The sequence below is a fragment of the Salvia hispanica genome, chromosome 2, assembly GCF_029641045.1.
Source record: "Salvia hispanica isolate PSC_SH4W2 chromosome 2, Shi_PSC_v1, whole genome shotgun sequence".
In the NCBI taxonomy this organism is placed as follows: Eukaryota; Viridiplantae; Streptophyta; class Magnoliopsida; order Lamiales; family Lamiaceae; genus Salvia; species Salvia hispanica.
In genome coordinates this window covers 25,240,453-25,260,470 of record NC_142693.1, presented here as the reverse complement: position 1 = coordinate 25,260,470, position 20,018 = coordinate 25,240,453, and the positions used below count along the sequence as shown (strand labels likewise).

The following is a 20,018-nucleotide window of genomic DNA, read 5'->3' as shown; positions in this document are numbered from 1 at the left end:
AATTATTTGGGCCCAGCCCAGTTTCTGCTACCCTGTAGTGGGCTTCTGGGCCCATAGAAGTGGGCTACAGAGAATTGGTTCCACAGAACTCATCATCATTCATCCCCTTCCTCTGTCCCGTGTTTGTGTTATTCGGCTAAAAACCAATTAAATTTATGCTCATGTTGATATAGACGTTTTATTTTCAAAAATAAAACGATGCGTACCAAACGGTAATTATACACATGTCTCAAATAATAGGATAAAATCGACCATTTATCCTTAAAAATACTAACCTCAAAATCGACTTGTTTATTGTCGAGTCAAGCTTGATATTTTATAAATGAATTACTATTTCTAGAATGTATGATCACTTATTTTGATATTGCATATACTTACGATTAGAAATTTAGAAGTTATCACATAAATATAAATTCAAAATTCCTATAAAGAAAACATATATTTGTAGCAATTTAGTGGGAGAGGCCCAAAGTTGTCAAATGGCCTGCTTTTAAAATTACACGGGCCCGGCCCATTCAAGAAAACCTATAAATTGGGCCTTTACTGGGCTTTGTAATGGATAATGGGCTGTATTTGGTGGGCTTCTAGTAGATTTTGTATGTTCTCTTCCTTAACTATAAACTATATTTCGCAAGCATTTCGTCGAACAATTACACATAATTGATTGAGCAGATGTATACAAATTTCGAGATGGGTAAAAAGACTCTGGAGGGAATTAGGGTCGATGTCGAGAGGAATCCGATTCCGAGCAATAAAAAGAAAAGCAATCTTCGGCTTCTGCAGCGGTGGAGATATGAACGAAGGCATTTTGATCTTACTGTACTCCGATTCCATCAACATAAACGTCGCGAAACAAATCGCAATCAAGAGAAACGCGAAGAATTTCCGCTTCCACCTATGATGAAATTTCCCGAACTCGACCTCCGCTTCATCCGCTCTGACTGAGCTCCTAATTTAGGGCTCAGCATTTCAAAATCCGCAACCTCTCTCAGTCTTCACATCATTCACCAACACGAATCAATCACTCCGCATTTCACACTGCATCTCCTCCACTCACGCAAAACATCAGCCCTCACAAACTAGATTCGAAACTAAACTACTCTGACACGAGAGAAATAGATCAGTAACTCAAAAAATCGGCAAAAATTCTAGAATTCCGTGAAACAGTCACGGATTAGCAGAGAAGTGATCAGGTTCACGAGCTACGAGAGAATACGATGGCAACAAAATCGGAAGCTCGGATTATTTATTCCATAATCCGGTGGAAATTGCAAAAGAAGTGAAAGCTAATAAACAAAATCGGAAGCTCGGATTATTTATTCCATGTAAGTTTTTACATTTGTTGGTATATAGAAATCTATTTGAAAGCTAATAAACAAAAATCCTCATATGATTTTGGTTTAATGCATTTGGTAGAACATAAGTATGATTACTGGAACCTCCGGCGTGGATGCGCTGACGTTTTTTTCAGGTATGTGTTTTAAGGCGTAACCTGTTTGACGAAATGCTTGATAGAGATGATTATACTTGTAAATATATCTACCTGTGAAAAACAAAACCATATCTAATATTGCCATTAAATGCTGTCATTATGTTATATTGGTACTTGGCCTAACATGTGGAAAATTGAACAAATAGTAACATCACTTTGTCTCTGCAATCAATTTGCAGTAGGCCAATAAAAAGGTAAGTGGGCACAAATGTTTCAAAGTCTCCAAACTCCACTCAGATTGACAATAAACAAGTTAGTTAAATTTTAATTTTAATTGTTTCTTGACAGTAGGCCCTACCTTTAATTACTGAATTCGCGTTATCTGCTAAATAACTTTATAATAAGTTTAGTGCAAAAATAATATACTACTGTTCTCATGATTAACAAAAAAAAATTAATTTGAACTGTTACCTATTTTTAAAAAAATACTCCAATTTTCTATAAACTTTTAGATTGGCAGTATATAATAATGATATTAGAAAAGCTCTTTTTCAAGTTTCTAACCGCGTTTAGGAAATTATATTAATTAAATAGTATATCATTTTGTCACATTAACAGCCTAATTTACGGTTGTTTTTTTTTCTATCGAATTATTACTCCATTCGACTATGACTTTGAAGGACCTCAAGTCATCTCAGTGGAACTTTACTTAAACACAAAACCAAATATCACGTCTGTCATTTTCTTCAAATCCAAATCATAAGGTCTTCTTGTGGAATTTCTGAATTTCAGATTGTTGTCATTTAAACAAAAATTACATCATTTTACATTTTGCTAGTTTTAATAGTAGTTTTTTTTGGACAATTTAATTAATGAGATTTAGAAACTTGAGTTTCTTTATCGGTTGGTTTTGTTTCACTCGGTCATTCTCGAGAGCGATTCGACATCATTTGGTATTAGTTCCACGTTAAGCACCAATGACCGAACAAAGACGTAGACATGGTGGATGTGGCATTCGTGTAGGGAACAAGGAGAGGATCCCAGGACGAAGATGACTCGCGACAACGTCATTTACGTGTTGTACAGAACGATGGATTGAGGAGACTAATTCAACAACTTCTACAACGCGTTTTGAAGACTTATTTTTATTAAAGGTTCCGATTCTGCGTCACAAATTGATCCTTTTAACGAAGGTTCAATATATTTGCTAATTAACTGAGGGAGTACTCCCTTTGTTACATGTTATTTGAAGTACTTCGACAATTCAAAATAAAATGCGACTAAAATAATTTGGGACAGAGGGAGTATAAGTTACGATTATAATCTAATTTACCCCCTATTCATAGCAAATTAATTCTTAAATGAACATTTAGGTTAACAATATGTAGTAAAATAGTAATAATATATAAAAATATTCATGTATATAACCTCGTTTGTGGAAATTAAAATATTGAATTATCTTTGTGTCATTAATAACTAACCTCTTATAACTAATTGAAACTTGTAATCGGGTTTGTGGAAATTCCTGCTGGATTAGGACTTAAGGACCTCAAGTCCACATAGATTGTAATCACTTGCATGATTGTGGAATTTACAAATGGATGTATTTATTTATTCAAGTGGTGGTAATAAAAAACATATTCAAGTAAACTATTTAAACCCACATCCACTATCATCATTTGTACACCAAAAAAAAGGAGAGAGAATTATCAATATCTTCTTTGACAATGCATTTAAACTTGTTGTTGCTCATTTATATACTAACTTAGTCCTTCATTTTCTCTACTCATTCATATAATAACAAATGTCTTCGTCATCAGGAAATCTTGTCGCTTCAACTCAAGGATGAGCTGATCTTCAATTCTTCTCTTTCAACAAAACTGGTGCGATGGAATGAAAGTGATAAGTGCTGCATGTGGCCCGGTGTGGAATGTGATGCTGCTGGCTACGTCGTTAGTTTGCAGCTCGATAATGAGTTCATTTCTGGTGGAATTGGGGATTCGTCGAGTCTCTTCAAATTTAAATATTTGGAGAAGCTTAGCCTCGTTGACAATTTCAACTATGAAGATACTCACATTCCTATTCCTATTCCTATTCCAAGAGGTATCCAGAATCTGACTGATGGGCTAGTTTTCGTCACTCGGATTGCCGGGGAACGGTGTTGTTGTCTTGTTATGTTTTTCTACACTTATTGTATATAGTTTTTTACTTGTTTTTTTTTTGTTGTTTTTTCTCTTTTTTCATTTGATTTCTAGTTTATGAGCAGGTCCTTTTCTCTAAGGTTTTTCTCTAAGGTTGTTGTTCGATATTAGAATTAAGAAGACGACGAAGAGGCTGCGTGAGGAAGCCGGTTTGAGAAGATAAGCAGGGCAGTTCCTCGAGTTGTCCAGTTCCACAGAATGCCCAGCTTGTCTAGTCAAGGAGTTGTGTGCCATTAAAGGGCAGCATGGATCATTTCACAGATCCATACGATCTTGGATGGGGTGATTGCTCCGATTTTGTATGGACCGATCCTAATAAAAAAGGTCAAGGTCTACCACCACAAATACATCACCAAGATTTCCAAGGTCCAGATGTAAATCATGTTTATTGGCCTTCGGATCAAAGTGGTATCCCCCCGTATTTTCAGCCACAAGAACTAGGCCGATATCAATCAAATCATCCGCCAATGCCACCAAAGTGCTTAGAAGAAATGATGGAGGATCTAATCACATCCCAACAACTCATGCAAAACAGTTTGCAATCCAATTATAATGTGGTACATGAGATGCATGACAAACAATATGAGCAAATGATTAGTCTTGATCATCTTGCACGCCAAATGACACAATTGGCAACTTCCATCAATGATATGCGTGGGAATGGTGGAGGAATTTCACCTCAAGTGCAACCACCAAGGAAGGAGACCTTTAATCAGATTACCTTTAGGTCCGGGAAAGAGTTGAAAGCTTCGTTCAACAATAACTCATACAGCGGACCAGGGGAAACATTGGATCATGAGCCCAGATTGCCTAGTGCAACACACTGGCCAAGTCAGGTGATTGCTTGGTTTGAAGATGAAGAGGATAGCGATGAGGAGATTGAAGAGAATATCTGTAACAGCCCGACATTTCTAGGGTATAATAAATGCGGCGACTGCTACTTAGGCGAACTTAAATGCAACAAGAACAGAGACTAGGGTTTCAATTAAAGAGATTTACCGAGTATTTAATGAAGATCAATGCAATAAGTCATCGGCTACTTACGAGAATCAAGACTTAATAGATTAGGCTCAAAAGTCAAAGGTTTAGCATAATTTCAACAAAACGCAATAATTCCCCTCATTCCAAAGCAAAGAATTAAGTTCACCACAACCAAAAATAATAAGTTTCAAAAAGAAGTTCAGCGGAAGCATTTCAAGAGAAAGCGGAGCCATGTATGAAGACACGACTACACTTATAGTTCCAAACATCCATTTTATTCGATTCAATCTTCTCAACACCACCGACCGCCCATCGCCGCTCAACCTGCACATGGTGAAAACACATGCAGGGCTGAGTATTTTAAACATACTCAGTGGACTCATGCCAAAACATTTTATAGTTATGCCACCCTTACCATAGTGAACTCGAAGTTTTGCATTTATTTAAAGATAAGCATCGAGTATCACAAAAATATATCATGGACTGGCCAGTCAAACAATACCTCCCATTTTCTCATCATTTCCACAATCACAATCACAATCATTCCATAGTGCGACGAAAGTGTGGCCACACTTTTCGCCCACGAGACCGGCCGACTAGCAAGGACTGCTCCCGATCCCACCATGTACACAGCCTGGTAGGGTTTGCGGCCCTACTCAGACCCGAATTCGTTTATCCATAGCCACTGTAGCCTAATGGAGCGTACTCACAATCTAGGTATCAGGCACACAATATCCAAAATAATTCATAGGCATGGCATAACAGTTTAATCCACCCTTATTTCTCCATCATCATAAATTTGCATATAGAAGAGAGTTTAGAATAAAGCCCACCTCGATTTCTTTCGAGTTCAACAAAAATGCACTTCCTCTTGATATCCCACCGGAAACGCGAACTATCACCATTAGTTCATATATTTCAAATAAGTCTCAAATCATGGATTAAAATTATGCATGATCTCACGTTCCCCTTTTCCCTTCGATTATTTTCAGAATCAACAATCAAAATCAAATGCATCGTTTTTATTCACACAACAATTCCAGATCTTTCATCAAATCGTGCCACGCATGAGTGTTTTTCTCCACACAACACATGCACACACACCACACACATGTGCACGCCTACCGAGGCATGCACATACACACACACACATACACACACATGCATCCGAATTCACCGATTAATTTCCCCTTCACTCATTCTAAATGCATGTGGACTCAGAAATACCGATTAATCGGTAGAGGAAGAAAAGATTAATAATAGAAGTACCTTTTCTTGCAAAAACAAACGGTAGAAACAAGTAGAATCTTGATTCTTCAATGAATTCTTGAATTGCAGCTTCAATTCTTCTCCAAAAGATGAAGAATTAATGGAGAAAGTAGAAGAAAAATTTGAGAGAGTGGGAGAGAGAGATGTCTAGATTTTTGGGAGTGGGGGGCGGTTTTTCTGTAGTGCTAGGGTTTAGGATTTCTCTCCTATTTATAGAGTGCAATATATAATATCTTTAATTAAATAAATTAAAGATTTGGAGAGATTTAGGGAGAGTTGGCGTTAAAACCATTGAGAAGAAAGGGGATTTTCAAAAATTATAGGCTATTTTAATAGCCTATAATTAATTCAAATATTTCACGGAGTAGAATAATATATCACGGAGCAAAATAAAATAATTAAATCCCCTCCAAATAAAAGGAAATAGGCGATTTTTGCCTCTTCTCACAAGGAATAAAATCAAATCCTAATTTAATTAGGATATGGCAAGATCTTCTTAGATTTGACAAGATATGCTAGGATATTTGAATTTATTTATGGAAGAGAATAAACAAGGGATCAAATAATAGAATAAAATAATCCCTTTTCCCATAATAAGGGAATTTTGAAAAATCCTTCTAGACCAACATAGGGTTTTCGAAATTTTCATCAATTAAAGGAATATTTGGACTTTGGATTTAATTTGGATAATTATCCCAACCAATAATTAAGTCCAAGAAAAATAAAATTTCTTTCAAATAAATAGGAGGGTCGAAAATTCCACATACTTAAGTAAAATGCTCCTATTTAATTCTCACTCATCCCTTAGGAAAATAATTCACCACAAATATTATTTCCTCCCACATCAAAATATTCACATTTTCGAATTTCCACCTCCACTTCACATTTTCCAACGACTTTGACCATTCCACGGCCACGTCATATTTTCCACATTATTGACTATTCAATAGCCACGTCACATATTCCACAAGTTGACCATTCAACTCAAACTCGACTCCATGTTGCAATTAGGTCACAAAGAATATTGTAATTTATCGCTTATCATTTAATTACACATATGTCATAGCATTAAAAGCATTAAATGCAAAATTTTCCACGTCACAAAAATTAGGGTTCGAAAAAGCGGAGCGTTACAATATCATCATTCAACCTGATGGGCCTACACAGATACCATTAAGATCAGAAGAGACCATCATGAAGGGATGCAAAAAGTTTGAGCATGCAAAGTCTACTAGCAAGCTGCCTAATCCAGACGAACTGCCCAGTCTGAGGGCAAATGAGGAATTGGTATCGTTGGAAGTTCGGTCACTTAAGTTCAAGCCGCCGCCCACCAAACACAACCATGTCTGCTTTGGGAAAAATAACACTCTCTCTGTTATCATCAATAGTGAGTTGGAAAATGGCGAAGGTAAGAAGTTGATCAAAGAGTTGAAAGATCCCGACTTTCTTGAAGCCGAGTTGTTGCAAGATATGTATCCATTGCCCTCCATTAAAGAACAAGTTGAGCTCGAAGAACTTAATGAATGCAAGTTATTCAACACTCAAGGGCTTAGTGATGAGGAGATAGATACTGAAATAATGACTTGGTGTAAGAAGAAGAATCACACAAACCCGCCCGAGAGATGTAAACTGCCAAATCCTGAGGAACTGCCTAGTCAGAATGAGCTGCCCAGCCTAAGCGTGGAGGAAGAGTTGCTACTGTTGGAGATTTATCCGCCTAAATTGGATCCGAATGCATTTCCTTCCGGCTTCAAATCTTTGGACTCAAATGAGACCGTTACCACGATCAGTAGCCTAGACAAGAGCCAAGAAGAAGAGCTAACCAAAGTTTTAAAGAGGCAAAAAGAGTTGACCGGTTGGACTTCGGCCGACGACATGTTGTGTATAAGTCCCGATGTTTGCATGCTTTACATGAGTTCAGAGAAGGGCTCCAAACTCTACAGAGATCCTAAGAGGAAGTTGAATGCTTCTACTTGGAAGGATTGGAATGCAAGATTCGACGATGCATTTCCAAAGGAACACTCGTGTGCTGCCCAGTTTGTTGAACATGGCAGTCTGGATGCCATAGTGGATAAAGTAGCAGAAGTTGAAGGAGCCATTGAGCCAACACATGAGCCTGGGATCGAAACCAAAGGAGACAGCTGCACCAGATCTAGCACCACCTGCCACATCAGCCCGTACCCCCCGCTTTGTGCGGGGGGGGGGGGGGTGATTTCTATCCTACTCTCTTTTCTACTTGTGTATATATGTGTTCTATGTGACACATGTATTTGCTTTAAAGTTTTTGTAATTGTGGCCTTGCCGGCATTTGTAATTGTTTCGTGTTGTTAGCAGGTTTCTTTCCTAACACTTTAATCAAACTTGCTTGAGGACAAGCAAGGTCTAAGTGTGAGGAGGGGGATCATTTGTTATTAGTGGTGTTGTTTTTCTTGTGTAGTTTGTGAAGATCAGTTTGTTAAGAAAGTGTCTGTTTTTCTAGAGAAAAAAAAATTGGTTTTAGTCAAGCTTTGATGCATAGGCTTTGCAAAATATCTTCCCTTAAAACGAGCTTGAATGCGGTTGTTTTGCAAAGTTCTCTTTCCAAATAATGGATTGTTGGATGACGTTTGTATGACGGAAAAGTAGAGCACTACTCATTTGTTTAAGCTCAGTATTTGTTTCTAAAAGTAGAATACTTTCTACTATCTTTTTGTGAGTGTTATTGAGTGTGTGTGACTTGCACAATCTTGGATATCGCTTGGTCATTTTGGCAAACGTTAGAGGGCATTAGGATAGCCACTTGAGCCTTAATTTTGTTGATAATCCTACCTAATGAGCTATCCCTAATGATCCATTTTGAAGCCTAGGCCTTGTTCATTCATAGCCCAGATTATATTTCTCCTAAGCCACATGAATGCCTACATCCACACCTCAACTATGCATATTACACACTTGCTTAGTCAAGCCGAATATGGTGAATCTTATCCCGTTCGAAGATGAAGAATGATGTTACATTGAGAAGAGAGAAAGATCAAGAAAATAACAGAAAAAAAAGAGAGAAAAGAAGAAGAAGAAAGAAAAAAAAACAGAGAAGAGGAGAAGAACATGAAAAGAAAAGGAAAAGAGGAAGAAAAAAAGTATGAGACAGAAGAAGAAAACAGAGAAGGAAGAGGAAGAATTCAAGGAAAGAATAAAAAAGAAGAAAAAGAAGTACATTACAGAAAAGAATGAAAAAGAAAAGGAAGAAGAAAAAGAAGAAAAGAGAAGGAAGCACAAAAAGCACGAAGGAAGTTGAAGTGCGACAAAGCTATATTTGAAGATCATAAGTTCATCATGCTTTGGTTTGATTTTTGTAAGTGTGTACACACTTCAAATGCATGGTTTCACTCTCTACATCAAGCTTAGGACCCCTAGGATCCATCCAATGCAATTCAAAAGGTCCGAAAGCCCCGTTACAACCCTCTCAAAGCCCCTTTCGAGCTATTTTGACTAAGTGATATCTTTTTGAGTGCTTGTGGTGAGCTTTGAGTGAAACACTTTACACTTTGAGAGGTGACTTGAGTGAAACTTGAACTTATGTGTAGTGCTTAACGATCTTGACAAAACTGACAACATGAACCATATTTTGAGGAGAAAAATCAATTGGGCTGCATTCTTGCTTGAATTTCGGGGAGGTTGAGTATGGTTTGTGTTTGATAAGCTTGACCCTTATAGTTTTGTATGTTATCGTTCGAGTCTTCTTTTGTGTTTGTGTCTTGTACATGTTTGTGTTGTGTGTTGTGTGTTGTTTGTTGTTTTAATTATTGTGTGTTTAGAAAGTAGAGGGGAGTGACTTAAACTAGCAATTGAGTGAAAAGTCCAACCACATACTTTGGACAAGTATGATCCAAGTGTGAGGAGGTTTGATAGGCTAGTTTTCGTCACTCGGATTTGATCACTTTTCGCACTTATTAGTTGTATATTTGCATGAGAAGATGCTATTTTGGCAGGGAATGGATCATTAAGTTTGGGAGCTTCTTGATTAAGTCACGCAGAGGAAAACATGCAAGAAAGAGGGCAAAATGACAAAGAATGGAAGAAAGTGAAGGAAGAAGGCAAAGAAGACCCAAACTGGCCAAGCTGTTGGACTGGCCAGTTTGAACCTGACGGGAAAATGACTAAAGACACTTCCACACATTTGTCAAGGAAAATTCTCACTTGCTACACACACCCATATCAGTCATTGGAGAGTAAAAAAGAAGGAAAATATCTTTTATTGGATATATGTATTAAAAAGACTTAGTCACCAACCACCATCACTCATCACTTTCCTTAGTTTAGTTTTAGTTTTAGCTTTCTCTCTCTAGGAAACTTTTCTCTCTTCCTTAAGAAGAGAGATTTCAACTTCAAGGCTGCCAAGATCATTGTTCATCATGGGTTGAAGTAGTAGTAGTTTAGTAGTAGTGTTTATTTCTCTAGTTGCTTGTTCTAACTTTGGTGTACTTTTACACCTTTCTCACTCTTAATTATTGTTGGACTTGTTTTAAAAGCTTATTTCAAGTAGTAATTTCTCTAAGTGTTTGTGTATTTAATGTGCTTTAAAGTTTAGCTCTTGTTAATTTCCGGTTTTAGCTTGTTGTTTAGTTCTAGTGTTGCTTATGTTCTTGTTTTGTTAAAAATCCTTTCAAGCTTTTAAAATCAGTTACTCAAGTTAGTTTGTTTGTAGTTAAAAACGTGGAGAGAGAGTTGGAAAAGTTTCAAAAAAATCAGCCATGGTTATTGTGTGTTTTCAGTGCCTTGTCGGGTGTCATTTTCGTATGATTTGGCATGAGTTTGATGAGCTCGGTTCTTGAGTTCTTTTCCACCATGTTTAAGTGTTCTTAAGCTTTCTTTATCTTCTTCAGTCTTTATGTTTCAGCTTTTAGTTTGGTGTTTTCAATGCATGTTTAGGTAGTTTAATTGTTGATCTTGTGTTTCTCTAGCATTTTTAATTATGTAGAAGCCATCTACTCTCTTTCTCCTCCATATTTTCGTGCCTTATGATGTAGAATTAGGAGAGATATCAGCTTTTAGAATTTAAGTGAAAGGACCATTAGTTGTAGGGCTTTTATCCATTAGTTTTACACCTTGGGTAATAAGGTTTAGGAGACAACAAGTACATGCTTTCTTTTCCCTTTTGGCAGCCCTTTTAGCTTAGTTAATTCCTACACTCAACCTTCATTTACATGTGATTTAGTTTACCTTTTAGGAGTTAATTAATCTAGCCACTTTTAAGGGTCACAATCCTAGTTTTCTAGCTTTCTTTTAGGAGCCAACACTTAGTTTATTGTCCTTAGCTTTTAACTTAGTCTCTTTTGATTTCTAATCTTAGGAATGTTGATGCATGTTGCTGCTCTGTTTTTATTTTCGTTGTGTTGTAATTTTCTCGCCACCGCTTTTATTTCTCTGCTAAGTTGCCCAGTTTATCAGATTGCCCAGTCTGCGTTCCAGTTTAAATGCTTTCTTCTAATTGCATTTTATTTGCACTTTTAGTTCCCACCTTAGCTTAAGTGCTATTTACATTTCGTAGTTCAGTTCCCACCCCCAATTTTGAGTGTGTAAAGCAGCCAAAACCTTTCTTAAGTGTGGAAATGCATAACGGATGCTACCGTTCCTCGTGGGTTCGACACCCTAACTTACCATATGCTAATTAATAGTATTTTGGAAAGTGGGAACTTATAAATCTTGTTGAATAGGAAGGGACACGCGCCTACGACACGCGTGCAAAATCCCGACCTCTCACTGACATATTTGACGCACTTGAATTTGTCAAATGCATTCTTTGAAGGACAGGTTCCTATTGAAACATTGTCCTTGACCAGATTGGTTAGTCTCGGTATCTCTAGCTTGTATTACACTATCCGCCTTGAGCACCCAAATTTGGAGATGCTTGTCCAAAATTTAACAGAGCTTAGAGAGCTCTATCTTAATCGTGTCAATATCAGTTCCTCTTATGAAAGGACAAAATGGAGCCACATTATATCTTCATATTTACCCAATCTCACCACTTTGAGCTTGATTGAATGTTATTTATCTGGCCCTTTGTCTAGCTCCTTTCTACAACTCCATTCTCTTTCTATTCTTCAGCTAGATTTTAATGATCTTTCAGCAGTTTCAGCCACAGACTTGCTCGCCAGTTTTCCAAGTTTGTTCGTCTTGGATCTTTCTAACTGCGGTTTGAAGGGTTCGATTCCACCCACCTTTGCTAACCTAACCAAGCTGATTAGTGTCGATTTGTCATATAACTACTTGGCAGGCTCACTTTCTCCGACACTGTTTGAAGGTCTTTTCAATCTTTCTTATTTAGATTTGGAACATAATTCATTCTCTGGTAACATTCCCCACTCTCTCTTTGGTCTCCCTTCATTGCGGGAACTTTACCTTGGCCAAAACCAATTTAATGGCACTTTTCGATTGGACAACATTCAAAACCTTGCCAATCTTACACATTTTGGTTTATCTGACAATAACTTGTCGGTAGATGTTGGCAATTCCAATTCAAATTCTTACACATGTGTCCAACTAAAATGGTTAAGACTAGCTTCATGCAACTTGTCCCATTTTCCTGATTTCATCCAACATTTGAATATGGAAACGTTGGATCTCTCAAACAATCAAATTGGGGGGGAGATCCCTAGTTGGATTTGGGGAACACAACTTGAGTATATGGACCTCTCCTTTAATCGTCTGACATATGTGCAAAAGCCTTACCATATGTCTGCTTCTCTTAGAGAATTATACTTGCAGTCTAACCAGCTTACGGGCGAGTTGCACTTGCCCGTTCCACTTGCTTCTAATCTCGTGTACTTGTCTATTTCTAATAACAGTTTAAGTGGATCAATTCCAACCTCCCTCTGCAATGCCAAAGACTTAGATATTCTTTACTTGTCTGAAAATAAACTAAGTGGCGGCATACCCCCTTGCCTATTTGAAAACATTAGCATATTCCATATGCGGCAAAACAACATCAGCGGCATTATTCCAGACAATTTTTCTATGGATTATAAGCTGCAATATTTCAATCTTAACAATAATACTTTAGAGGGGCGGATCCCAAGGTCCTTAGAAAGATGCTGGTTGTTGAAGTTCATGGACGTCGGAAACAACAACATGAAGGACACTTTCCCATGTATGTTGTCATCGACGTTGCGTGTTCTTATCTTGAACTCCAACAAATTCCATGGGGAAGTGAGATGTCACAACAGTTGGGATTTTCTCCAAATCGTAGATATATCATCAAATCATTTCAATGGAAGTCTGGAATCTTTTAACTTCTCTGATTGGAGTGCAATGACGCTGCAGGGTGATGATGGTATTGCCATTTTTCGGAACGGATTTGTTATGACATTAAACATGAAAGGGATGAATTTAGAGCTTAATGGTATTTGGAACGACTTTAGTATCATTGATTTATCTTCCAATAATTTCCAAGGAGAGATACCAAATGTAATTGGTAATCTAACTTCACTTCATAATCTCAATTTCTCGCACAATGCCCTCAACGGAAACATTCCAAGGTCATTTGGTCAGTTAAGTCATCTCGAATCACTCGACCTCTCTGGAAACCAACTAACCGGGCCAATACCGATGGAGCTTGGAGAGCTCACATTCCTTGAAGTCTTGAACTTGTCACACAATAAGCTGGTCGGAATGATCCCAAATGGCCATCAGTTTCAAACATTCAGCTGATCGCTTTGAAGGAAATCCCAGCCTATGTGGTTTCCCTCTCAACAAAAGCTGCAGTCCTACTGATGACAACGACACGCGAGTACATGAAGAAGTGGAGGAGAAGAAGGAGATTGAGTGGGAATACGTATCAGCTGCACTTGGATACGTTGTGGGTGTTGGGATCGTTGTGTGGCTACTTCTATTTTGCAAAAGATTCAGAGAGAAATACTTCGGCAAAATAGAAGAAGTTGTTGAAGACGTATTCATTGCCAGAGACATGAGAAGAAGGCGTGCAAGAATGCAAGCCAGGAGGCAATTGTGATTTCTTCACAAGCAGTTTCTATTTGGTAAGTTTATTAATGCATGTGTAGTTATTGACATTGTTTGTTAATGTTGTGTCTGTGAGTTTTGGTCTAAATAATTGCAGTATGAGCCGAGAGGTAGAGGCTGAACTCCTGGGCTCGCCTAATCCGTCAAGGGCCGTTGCCAGACCTCGTTGTCAAGTTCAATGACCGCATCTTCTCCAGGATTCTGTTTAGTTGCTTTCCTTGTTTACCCTTTAATTTTGGTATTTTCAATACTATTAGTCGTCATTCTGGGTTTTCTTTGTCGGTTCTTTCCCAGAATATAAAAGAGAGTCGAACCGCATAGGATTAGATAAGTATAAAGAGGTCTATTCTACTTTTATCCCAATTAATAAATACAATTCCTCCACCCCAAGATCGCCTCTTGCAATCATCAATCACACTACATGAATACAGACTGTGAAAGGAAGCAATCATGGATCACACAAATGATAGCAATTAACTTAAAATCAAATTCCGTAACCCTAGTGATTCAAATTATTCTACAACCAATCACTTGTGATGTTCCTCAATAGCTCAGCAAGATTAGGATTGTCAAATTAGAGCATAAGAGATCAATTTTGCAGAAAGAAATTTGATTATCAACAAATGGATAAATGATTGTTCGTTATAATCCTTCAGCAGAAGAGATAGACTTTTCTTCAAAAATACAAATAAATAATGCTTTCATATTACTCCTTTAGCAAAATGTGGGCATGGCCCAACTCACAGATATGGTTAGAGACTGAGTAAACCACAGTTAAACCCAATCCAAAATAAGGCTTATCCTAAGCCCACGAGACAACCAAATAATTTAAGTCAGGGAGATTGGGCTGGATCAATGGGCCAAATGGGGGAATTTGGGCCAGTCCGCATGTCCTAAATCTTGTGAAACCTCAAAGACATGGCTTGATGATGGAAACAGAGGAATTTGTATGTATAAAATATCTGAAGTCATTATTGTATAGTATAACTAAAGCATGAAATTCGTCTTTCTGAGATTGTTGTTTCGACTAGGGCTAAAAAACATTTCAAAATAATCTGAACTTTTACACAAATTAATATGCAAATAGATATTAATAGCAAAAATTGAAAGTAAGTATATCATCAAAGTATAAAATACGTCGTGAAACGTGGAGTCAATCCACTATATCACTAGTCAACTAAAATTTCCTTTGGTTTCTCTAGTGGTAAACCACAAAAAAATCTTCTTAACATGTCATTGAAAGATTTGTCCAATTAGGACAATAATAGTGAATAAGAAAAGATTTTATAAAGAAAATGATAGTATCATATCGTCGTTATGCAATAAGAATAAATAAATAAAAATACTAGTACATAATTATATATGTAAATAATGCCTCTAAAATTTAAATAAAAGTGAATTATATTTTAAAATTTATTTTTATTATTAATTTTACTATTTTATAGCAATAAAAAAGAGATGACATGAAAGATTTATGACAAATTTACGTACGACATGATTTTTAGTTTGATTTAAAAACAAATATGCAATATTCAATAAAAAAAATGCAATTCTACAAAAAAAAATCGTTATTTAGTGACGGATAATCACTAATCAGTGAAATTTGTTCACTAAACAGGATTAGTGACAGATAAAGTATTGACAGATCCGTCGATGCAAGCTTGTCACTACAAAACGTTAGTGACAGAATTTTTCGTCACTAAAGTTACTAACCCAACAAACGACAAGAAAACATATGCGGCTGCCATAGTAAGTTTGTATTAGTGACGGACTAATATGTCACTAATTAGTGACTGAGGCTTTTCAATCATTTTCACTAGTTAAAGTGTTATCGGAAGCCGTCACTAATTAGCATTTTTTTAAGCATTTATATTATAAATTATATCTTAAATCTCTAGATATTTAATTTGAAAAGTTAGTTGTTTTTTATATTATTATAGAAATTCTAGTATGTTACTCCTACATATTACTAGTAACTTATTTTATATTAATTAATATTTATGAACCTATTTCGTTTTCATTTATCTAGCCAGCTTTATGAAAATCACAATACTTACATATCCCTTTTGCCGCATTAGCAACTAAATTGTTATGACCAATTCAAAGTTCTAATGTCATAATTTAACACCAAAGGATTTTGCTTGGCTAAGAATATTATAGGTAAGTGATATTATAGCCACATATCACTTCTGTCATTTTCTTCAAATCCAAATCATCGTAGGCCTAGCTACTTGTGGAATTTTCTTTTTTGCAATTTCCTACTTTAGATGACACCTTCTTAAAATTGAAACATTACTTATAGCTATGTTTTCTCTCTCTTACTTTAAATAATCCACTTAACTCATAAAACAATACCAGTTAAATTTTTTTTTCTCTCTCTTACTTTATATAATCCACTTACTCACAAAACAACACTATATAAAATCTCATGTTGAATAAAAAATGTTCCACATAGAATGAGACAGCTACATTATTTGATTAGCACTTTGAGGACCTTAAGTCAACTCAGTGGAGGTTTGAAAACCAAATCTCACTTCTACTCCCTCCGTCCCAGATAATATGGGACACTTTGACCCGGCACGGGCTTTAAGAAATCTAATGGAAAGTGAGTTGAAAAAGTTGGTGGGATGTGGGTCCTACTCTTAAAGTATTAGTTTTATAATAAAATGTGAGTAGGAATGAGTTAATGGAATATGGGGTCCACTACCAAAAATGATAAAAGTGAAGTGAAACAAATTATGTGGGACGGTCCGAAATGGAATATTGGGTCAAATTATTTAGGACGGAGGGAGTATCATTTTCTTCGCATTCAAATCATACACGTCTACTTGTGGAATTACTATTTGGTAGACTTTTCCAAACCCCAACAACGCTCGAATTCAATAAGCAATGAAAAAAAAAATAATTTCATTTTCACGAGTGATAAATGTAGTGACTTTATACATGCTTTTTGAAGAACCAGAATTGAAATAAATATAGAGTAAAATATAAAAATAATGATAAGTGGTGGGTTTAAAAAGACATCCAAGTAAACTGTGATTGTCTATTTAAACACACGTTAATTCACCTATTTCATTTGTATACAAAAACAGAATTATCAATATCTTCTTTCACAATGCTTTCAAACTTCTTGTTGTTCAGCATACTGATTTCTTCCTTCATCTTCACTACTCATTCCTATAATAACAAATGTCTTCGCCATCAGGAGATCTTGTTGCTACAACTCAAGGATGAGTTGATCTCGTTTCCTCTGTTTCAACAAAACTCGTACGATGGAATGAAAGTGATGCGTGCTGCAAATGGCCCGGTGTGGAATGTGATGCTTCTGGCTACGTCATCAGTTTGCAGCTCGATGAGGAGGCCATATCTGATGGAATTGGGGATTCGTCGAGTTTCTTCAAATTTAAATATCTGCGGGAGCTTAGCCTCGCCCTTAATCACATGAGCTACTACACTGATCGCATTCCAAAAGGTATTGGCAATCTGACTTATTTGACACACTTGGATTTGTCATATGTTAGTTTTGGTGGGCAGCTTCCTTCTGAAATTTTATCCTTAAAGAGGTTGGCTTATCTTGATATCTCCAGCTACCTTAAATCATTAGTTCTTGAGAACCCAAATTTGGAGATGCTTGTCCAAAATCTAACAGGGCTTAGAGAGCTCTATCTTGACGGTGTCAACATCACTTCCTCTGAGGAAAGGAGAAAATGGAGCCACATTATATCATCATATATACCCAACCTCACCTCTTTAGGCTTGTCTTCTTTTGATCTACTTGGCCCTCTGGCTAAGTCATTCACGCAACTCCATTCCCTCTCGATTCTTCAACTATCCTTCAACGATCTTTCAGCAGTAGCAGTTCTGGACTTGTTCAATTTTCCGAATCTGACTTACTTGATTCTTATGCGCTGCAATTTGAATGGTTCTATTCCATCCACCTTTGCCAACCTCACCAAGCTGATTTATATCGATTTGTCTGCCAACTCTTTGACCGGCTCACTTTCCTCTACATCGTTTGAAGGTCTTTCCAATCTCACTCATCTGGATTTGGGGTCCAATTCATTCTCTGGTGACATTCCCCACTCTCTCTATGCTCTCCCTTCATTGTTGCTACTTTATCTTGGAGACAACCAATTTAGTGGCACTTTTCAACTCGACAGCTTGCAAAGCCTTGCCAATAATCTTACAAACCATGTCTGTAGATGTTGGCAGTGGGAACTCAAGTTCATACGAACGTCTCCCATTAAAACAGCTATACCTAGCTTCATGCAACTTGTCCGAATTTCCATATTTAATCAAGCATATGGATCTGGAGGAATTGATCCTCTCAAACAATCGTATTGCAAGTGGGATACCAAGTTGGATTTGGGGAACACAACTTGATACTTTATACCTCTCATCTAATCTTGTAACGGGTCTGCAAAAGCCTTATCATATCCCTGCTTCTCTAGGAATCCTAGACTTAGGCTCTAATCAGTTGAAGGGTGAGTTGGAGCTGTCCATTCCTCCAGAATCTACACTCTGGTCCTTGTCTCTTAATAATAACAGTTTAAGTGGATCAATTCCAACCTTCCTCTCTAATGTCACAAACATCGAATATCTTGACTTGTCTGACAACAAATTAAGTGGCGCCATCCCCCTTGGCCTACTTGAAAATGTTGGAGTGATTGATTTGAAGCGAAACAACATCAGCGGTAACATTCCAGATATTGTTTCTATGGAGTGTACGCATTTGGAGCTTAGTAATAATAATTTAGAAGGAAAGATCCCAAAGTCCCTTGAAAGGTGTGATTCGTTAGGATTCATGAATGTTGGGTACAACAGCATCGATGACACATTCCCATGCATGTTATGAAGGGGTTGGCAGCAGAAGCGCTAGGTAATCATAAATCATTACATAATAATTCTGATCTATTTAGCAGATTATTTAGACAAATTCTATTCGCGCAATTATCACATGCATCATGCTCACAACTCAAATAAATCATGCTTTAAATTAATTGAAACCTAAAACATGCTTTTCTACGGTTTAGCCATTATACCTTGATGATTCTCCAAAGAATCGAAGATGGCTAGCGCCTTCTCCACGTGAACATCTTTAGTGCAAAACTACGGATCTTCTGCCTGGTTCCTGGACTGTAAACTGATATTAGGGTGGGCTGATCTCACCAGTATACTAGGACTTAAATAAAGAAGACAGAAATCCTATCCCACAAAGGAGAAAAATTCGACCACTCCTAGGAATAGAGGAAGGGGGGCAAAATTTTTTAGTAAAAGCAAGTCTCTTTTCTGTCTCCTTTATTCTCCTATTTATAATAAGTCACATATTGGGCCCAGACAGGGATCTATGGAAGGCTTTGGATATGGGCTCCTCCAATTAGCTTTTTACTAATTAAATTAAACCCAATTTAATATAAGCTTAAAATTGGAATATTACGAGCAGCCACTACAGAAGTAATATTGCACTCCCCATCCAAATCCAAAATTACAAGTACTTCGGGTTTCCAAAAAATTAATATTTATTTCCCGTGCTTAAGATAGAAACATCCATTAATTAATTATTGTCTGCTATGGACTTAAAAATAATTAATATCTTATTTGTTCCAAGAGATGACTCAGCAAGAAAATCTTATTTATTATTCATAGAGTAATTACATTCCAACTAGCTAGGTTCCGAATAATAAAACCTTATTTCAAGCTTCTCTTGAGGATGTTATCAAACGAGACTCACCTCGCGCACGATTCAACATAATAGCAATCCTAGCAGCGCTAGATATTAATCACCACTACCCAATATACCAGGCTTATTGGGTTGCGAAAAACCCGCACCATTTGGTAAGTCAAAGTAGTGAATAATCAATACCGTATGCTCAATGCTAACGTACATTGATTGAGAAATAATTTACGCGACCTCGTCTTTCAGTAGATAGCATAAAGACTGTCTCGCTGTTAGATCCATTCAGTGCTATACCACAACAACGTCATCTTATTTCAGTAAGGCTTAGAAATAATCGGACTGACATTGCAACCTTTCACGATAGGTAGTCTAAGCCTATCTAGGTTGTGAAATTATTCTTTTTCTTTGTTTAGAACTGACCGTGTTACCTTAAAGTGAACGACGCCCACAACCGGTCTACTAA

The 20,018-nt window shown here is 36.9% G+C and overlaps 1 protein-coding gene and 1 pseudogene across 1 annotated transcript; both read left to right on the top strand.

Annotated features, from left to right (window-relative positions):
- The first annotated feature begins 690 nt into the window (after window positions 1–690).
- LOC125190231 (receptor like protein 28-like) lies at window positions 691–13,910 on the top strand (annotated as a pseudogene).
- A 3,254-nt stretch (window positions 13,911–17,164) lies between these two features.
- Window positions 17,165–18,733, top strand: LOC125190239 (receptor-like protein 41). The gene is made up of 3 exons (XM_089064942.1): window positions 17,165–17,185; window positions 17,227–17,899; window positions 18,018–18,733. The coding sequence occupies exons 1-3, from the start codon at window positions 17,165–17,167 to the stop codon at window positions 18,731–18,733; spliced, it is 1,410 nt and encodes a 469-aa protein (XP_088921068.1).
- The last annotated feature ends 1,285 nt before the right edge of the window (window positions 18,734–20,018 follow it).